The sequence below is a fragment of the Pygocentrus nattereri genome, chromosome 12 (genome assembly GCF_015220715.1).
Source record: "Pygocentrus nattereri isolate fPygNat1 chromosome 12, fPygNat1.pri, whole genome shotgun sequence".
NCBI lineage: Eukaryota > Metazoa > Chordata > Actinopteri > Characiformes > Serrasalmidae > Pygocentrus > Pygocentrus nattereri.
Window position 1 is genome coordinate 17,062,863 of NC_051222.1, and position 7,413 is coordinate 17,070,275.

The 7,413-nt window shown below is 40.2% G+C and overlaps 1 protein-coding gene across 1 annotated transcript in view; it reads right to left on the reverse strand.

The window, feature by feature from the left end:
• The window catches only part of LOC108434729 (rho GTPase-activating protein 20-like), a 41,770-nt gene extending 35,531 nt beyond the window's left edge, over window positions 1-6,239 (reverse strand). The window contains exon 1 of the mRNA XM_017710071.2: window positions 5,889-6,239. Within this exon, the coding sequence (XP_017565560.1) occupies window positions 5,889-5,978 (90 nt within the window). The 5' untranslated portion in view covers window positions 5,979-6,239. The remainder of the gene's footprint in view (window positions 1-5,888) is intronic.
• Window positions 6,240-7,413: the final 1,174 nt, after the last annotated feature.

Consider the following 7,413-nt stretch of genomic DNA (forward strand, 5'->3'; position numbering starts at 1 on the left):
GAGAATGTACTTCAGTTACATTTCACTCTGAAGAATTTCTAACGGTGCCAATAATTGTTGCGCACATAGATTTAAGAAAAATATTTATTTCATGACAAGGTTTACTTTTTTTTTTAATAATATAAGATAATCCTTTATTAGTCCCACAGCGGGGAAATTCACAACTAGGTGGCAGTGAGCACACTTGCCCGGAGCGGTGGGCAGCCCTATGCATGGTGCCCGGGGAGCAACTGGGGGTTAGGTGTCTTGCTCAAGGACACCTCAGTCACCTGGGGATCGAACCGGCAACCTTCCGGTCACAGGGCCAGTTCCCTAACATCCAGCCCACGACTGCCCCCATGACTGGCCCCACTAATCATTATACCTTAAATAAAGGGGAGCTTTTTGAAAAATAAAAAATAAAAATAATTAAGATTATTTTTTTACAGCTCATTTTGATTACCAGTGGTGCCAATATTTGTGGATGGCACTGTATAAACACTCTCTCCAGCAGTTAAGATGTGCTTAACACTAAGATGCCTTTGGGGTCCTTGTTCTCCAGTAATTGTAGTCCTAAGACACTAGCGTTCCCTATTAAGGTACTAAGTTAATAACATACTGACTAAGGAAACATGGCATATCAATACCATAATCAGGCTGACATTAGCAGAAAATGCTTGATTGGATATCAGAGGGGAAATCTGAGCGACCCTGTAACTGATCTATCCTGAAAACCACACACTTTGTGTAATGTCATCTTGTTAAGCCTTGGGCCGATAATTGATACTATTTAGTATCACGATAACTTTATTAAGAGCTGATATTAAGCTAATTATAGTTCTCTTTTACATGCCATGTATTTTTTTAGGCTTTGCCTTCATGTACAGATTCTCCTCTTTCAATGGTTAGTTCAAAAATGTGTACATTACAAATCCATTTAATTATAGATTTTACTGACAGAACATCACTGACTGATGATCTGCACACATACACATTCTTTGAAAAGATTACAACATAGATTTACAGTTTGGCAAAGAATGCTGGGAAACATGCAAATGAAAGGGAACTCCAGTACATCAGATCTACTCTGGTAGAGAGTATAATGAACAAGCTTGTCTAAAAGAGTCGCCAGCTTGTTTCGCTGGTTAGTTTATCGTACTGAGTCGAGTGATGTATCCGGAGATGTGCTTGCAAAATGGTAGTTTTACCAGTCTTGCTCATTTTCTGCACAGCTGGCATTGAACATCCAGTGGTTATCTACATTTTGGTTGGAAACCAAAACAAACGGGACAGTTATAAATGAAGTAATATTAGAAGCCAGTCAAGATGGTAACTGTGTGAGCTATGGACATAACGATTGTTCTTCGTAACTGAATTGCAAACACAGTAATAATACGCTAATTCTACAGACCACAATTGTTTGTCTACATTTACATTATCGTCCAAGCTTAATGTCGCAGTATCTCTACTATTAACTTCTGTATTATTTTGACAATCAAGTAACTTGTTACCCCAACAATAAATATGGACGGAACTGAACAGGTCGAGCACAGCGTTTCAAAGACATCAGAAAACTATTCATCATTATCATCGTCATCATCATGCAAACTGACAACTAATCACTGCTGATTCACAGAGAAAATAGACTTTAATCACTGATTTTTTTTTATCAACTCCTCAAATTTAAGCAATCTTGACAGCCCTGATTAAAGGGCAATTCCACCATTGAGAGGTAAACAAAGTCGTTCAAAGTGGTTTCATTTTTTTTTTTAAACACATTCATGGCAGAGGGGCACATGCAGGGGGCTGTGAGGCAAAAACAGCCTGCAAAGAAAACATATTTTCAGTCTTATCCCTATTTTACTAGCATTAACCCTACATATAAAAGTCAGAAGGCTCCTGTAGGTTCTCTGCTGGTTTTGGATAGTGAATAAAACGGCTATATCTGTGTTGCAGACATTGTGACCCCTGGTTCCTATCACCACCGCTGTAAAGAAATCAGAGTCTGTAAGTTTCTCTGCTATGAACACTTTACATCAAAGAACTCTGCCTTTGTTTACATCTCAACAACTGAATTCTGCAGAAACTTTGAGTTCCTCTTTATAACACTAACTTATGCACAAAACAACCATTTGCTCTAAGCACTTTTCCCAACACGGCAACCTCCTCACAGCGTCGCCTGACTGTGAATGAAAAAGAGGAACAGGTAGACTTCTTGAGCAAGACGAACTAAACCACAGCTCTTGACCAAACATTAAACCCTCATTCATGCTAAGGCAGCTGCCGAACTTAAACACCCATTCTTTACTGCAACAGAAATCACACAGAGGTGTTCTGAAGCGAGACAGATCACATAGGCAGTGAAAAGAAGAAGAAGAAGAAAAAAAAAAACAAAACAAATGAAACCAGTGATGACAAACAGGATGGTCTGACCACTAGCATTCCAGGCCGGAGAGAGGGATCCCCGAAATAACTCGCGTCCATGTAAACATGGAATTACGTTAAATACAGCACGGGTCAGACGGGCCTTAGCAATCAGGGGCGCCAGGGCTAGCAGCTCCTGACCACGAAGCCAGAGACACGCTGTTGACAAGAGTTTTCCACCTCCTTATTACATTACAAGGCATGGGATCTGAAACCGGACGGCAGAAGAGAAAAAAAAGGGAAACAAAACAGAAAGAATACGATGTTATTTACAATGTGAAAGACCTTCCCAGTAGGTTAAGGACCCTGACGTTCAACAGGGTGTGTTCAGCCGTATTACATGCTCAACGGTCCCAACCAGAGTATCCAGGCTGTCCTTCCTCACGCTTATAATTTAAGAATGACTCAGCCTGTGTGCACATGCAATTACTGAATAATAAGCCTCAGCTTGTAATAAGCCTGTGAAAGTAAGGAGTCAATGGACACTTCAGTGTCCGCTCTGCAGTTGATGCTTGCTAGCTCCTTCTGTTCTTCCTGAATGGGCAAAGGAAAAAGGCTGTTAAATGGGCTCAGTACCACAAACGCCACCTGATTCAAATGCGTACATGGGTTCCACGTGAGGAAAATATATTACCTCAACCCTGTTATTGTCTTTCAGGTTATTACTGGCAATAATAGGTTATTACACTGAATGACATGGCTGTCCCATAACATCTGATGTCCCATAAGAACTTAATCCTCCACTGTTAGACAGACACAGAAGGAGTTTGTATTATGTGCAGAAAGGCTTTTAAAAATTAAGGTACTGACAGGGTTTTCCTCACAACAGAGGGACCACTTTTATTCCCTTCCAATAGTTCTTTGGAGAGCTATTTGTGCAAATGATAGGTGAGCGTAAAGATCCTTCTTAAAGTTTTAAGAACTTCTCCATAATCGAGAAGTTCTAGAAAAAAACCTTTCAGTAGGTATGGAACATTTACATTGTGTACATTTCAAAAAAGTGGTTCTTCAAAGTTCTTATGTAGCGGCAGTGGTTATATGGAGAGTCATGTTGGCTCAAAGAACACCTTGAATGTTAAAATGGCTCTTTAAGTGGTTAAATAGCCCCTAAACATATGTATGTATGTTTATACAATGTTGTACATGCTTCTGCTAAAGAACTCTTAAAATGGCGAATAGCACCAAAAAGAAATCACCTTTGTTACAGACGCCTTTTGCTAAGAATGTATCTTCTCCTTAACACTCACAAATCTTCTCTGAAGAACCTTTCAACTGATGGTTCTTCAGAGAAACATTTTTGGGGATGTGAGTGTGAAGAACTCTTTTAAAGTTTAAAGAACCTCCACATAATTAAACTGGTATAGAATGTTTACACTATATGTACCCTTAAAAAGAGGTTCTTCAAAGGTTCTTCAGGAAAGGAAATGGTTATAGAACCATAAAAATTGTTTCAAATGACGGTTCCTTGGAGAACCATTTTGGGATGTGAGTGTAAAGAATTCTTGTAGTGTAAAGTGTAGGAATCGCCATATGTAGAGATTCTAGGAAGAACCTCCTAAATGGCATAGAACTTTTACAGTATGTTGACCCTTAAAAGTGGTTCTTTAGATGTTCTCTTGGAAAGGCAATAGTTATAGAACCACGAGAACTCAAAGAAGCATTTGAATGTTTAAATGTTTCTTTGAACATTTAAATAGTCGGTCGCATATGGTTCTTTAAAGAATCCCATCACAAGGGGTTCTACTCCTCTTACAAGACAAAGAACCCCCTCTTTGGCAGCGTATTAAACCCTTGTTGCTAAGAATGTACTTTTAAAAGGTTCTTCACACTCACAAATCTCTTTAACAAATATGATTCATTAGGGAACCAGAAGTGGTTCTTCTGTGGTATTGCTCAAAGAACCCTCGGTAGCACTTTTTATTCTTTTGTTGAGAGAGAAGTTTGCATTTGCCTCCACAGTCGCAGCAACAGAGGAACAGAGGTCTGCAGCCACACGTTTAAAAAAGGAAAAAAAGCGGTTCTGTTTGTTTCGTCTCATTGAGCAGCCTCAGGACGGAAAGATCCCGAGTGTGTCTGCACCGCGTGCCGTCGCATTTAATGCACTTAGTCCATAATATCTTCATTTCTCTCTTTTTAATTTGCACAAATCGATTCACCAGATTGGAGGCAGCTCATAAACCACAGGCAGACAGCCAAATCAGCTCGACAGCCTCCTCCAACACAGACACAACGGCAACCGCAAGACCATCAGCAAACTCTCAGACAGGCAAACGAGGGGCATTAAAATCATCCACAGGGGCAGTAAACGCTGCATGTGGCCTGTTGAAAATGCCAGCACTGAGAGCTCAGACCTCCGTGATATTTCTATTAGGTCCATATAAACCCGAACAAGAAGCTCCACAAATGAGCAGATAAGATCAGGATCATGTAAGGCGTTTGTCTTGGTTTCTGATCTTATCACACTTTAACAACACATTTCAACATTCAACACAAGTTACATGCTGTTGATGTCAAAACAGAAACATCTCCAGATTTCTGCAAGCATTTCAGGAAGAACCGACTAATAGAAGTCATCCAAATTTCGTGCAGTGTGGTAACATTTTTTATTAGAAATGATATTTTTAGCATGAGCTCTGAGTAAAAGCACTGAAACCTACACGTCTAAATGAAGAAAACCTCATATCTCCAACAACACAACTTTACAGGAGACGGAGAGGCGTTCTCAACTTTCAGTGGAAGTGAATGGAAGAATACTTTTCTCCGATTCATTTTGGACCATTTCTGTTGATCTGTTCCTCATTAAAATGTGACAGCACGTAAATCGCAGCTGCCTTTTTCAAACTGTCAAAAAATGAAAAATGACAAAACCTGAGATACAAAGTTTTGTCCTGACAACAGCATTTTTTTTTTTTGCATCGACAGTTTTTACTTTAATTTTGAAAATTTTAAAATGTTCTGTTGTTATTTCCAGGTTTAAATGAAAATAATACCCACTGTGTATATATACACGCACACACAAACAAACAGACAGACAACAGCAGTGATAGCAAAACAGGGTTCTACATCGTACCAAAAAGGGTTCTTTGACTTGTAACAGTAGTGAAACCCTTTTTATTCTGCATAGAACCCTCTAAAGCACATTCTAGACCAATGTAAAAAAAACCTTTCATGCTAAGAACACTTAAATCATGCAAAGGGTTCTTTGAGAGTCCATGGTTCTCTACAAAACCATTCCTTGGCTAAAGAACCCTTGAAGAACCATCTTTTTAAGACAAAACGTAATAATAAAGTAGTGGAATTCTCAGTGCTGTTTTGGGCCAATCAGATCTGTTAGTTCAGTAAGCAGTAATTCTGCTGTACTGTATAAGTTATGAACACACATTATTCCCCTCACTTCCCAGAGATCACACACACACACACACACACTCAGACAGAAAGTTGCGGTGAAGCCGAGAGAGGATGAACAGCAGCTCTTTCTCACTCACCCGTCTGTTTTCCATTTTGACGTCCTCCGTCAGGGACGAGGAGCGACTCTGGCTGATGTTTATTTGCTGCTGAGGTGACATAGTTTCCATTCAGGCACGTTGAACAGGTGGTTGGACTGATCCAAGCAAAGAGACCCCCTCTACGCGCCCAACTTCAGCTTATCCCACCAGAGACACAAACACGAGGCTGGGGTGACCCCGGACTTCAGAACACATCTCGAATCCGCTTTAAACGGCGCGAATGAAGGGGAGCTGAGCGAACTCGGTCCATATCAGCGAAAATCCACCCGGACAGAGAGAGTCCAGCGCCGCCAGCGCCTCCCTCGAGCTGCAGCGCTCTGAATGAAGCCCGCAACTTCTCCTTAACCAGCGGCTCCAGAAAGAATCGTTCATCTGAGTCGACTCGCTCGAGCCGACTCACGGGTCTAACTGAATCAAACCTTTTTCTGCAACGTTTCTTCGCGTTTGAAAAGCTGTAAGACAGTCTGGATGATAACCTTTCACAGTCCGGCTCCATGCAATTATAACCTAAAATCAAAACCCACTGTAAATGTTTGAATTCTTTCTCTTGTGTTCATCTCTTCCATTCTGTGGTTTTTGTTCCTTCTGGGTTTTTTTTTCAATTCTGACTCCATTACAGAATAAAACTGCGAGATTCACTTTCTGAAACGAATCCTGTGTGGAGATGGAGAAAAGGGTCGATATGGACTTGGAAATCGATGAATTGTTGGAACGGACAAAGAATCGACTCGCCAAACTCAATCAAACTTCACAGGCTAATGGTAAATCCCGCTATAGGCCGTTTACACCAGCTACGCTGCTGGGCCCTAAAGCCCCCTGCTCTAGTTTATGCAGTGGTAATCCTTAACCCCCTTTTCTAAAACAGGCTATAAAACAATATTTCCACCTTGTTAGTGAAAAAGTCTTCAAGGGGAATTCCACCGACCTTTTAAAAATTCTACAAAGCTAAATGACTGAGATGTAAATATAATCACTCAGAGTGGTTTGGTGTGAAATCCTTCGTTCCAGAGAAACTTAGTCAGAATTGTTTACAGTGGTGGTGATAGGAACCAGACCTCCACCTCTACAAGCTCCCGCAGAGAAAGTTGGAAAAGTTTCAATTATGCTGCATGATGCCTTAGACACTGTTTACAATACATTTGTGTTAAACTTTTGCTTAATGTACTTTTTAAAAATCCATTCACACGATGAAGGATGTTCTGAGGAAATATAATAAACAAAAAAATCTATTTCCCCCAGATTTACTTACTGTTTTATCCTTATCAACATTACATAGACACTGTGATCCATCAGAGCTGCAAACTGCCTCTACAACTACTTCACATCAAACCACTCTGAATGACTTTTTTGACTACATTTCAACAAATGAAATATTCAGATATTTTGAAAAATTGGTGGAATTCCCCTTTATGTTCAACAATCCATTTATCTACAGTAGAGCTGATACCCTTCACTGGCACTGAATGATTTACAAAACGGGAAGTGAGCATTTACATGCGTTTAT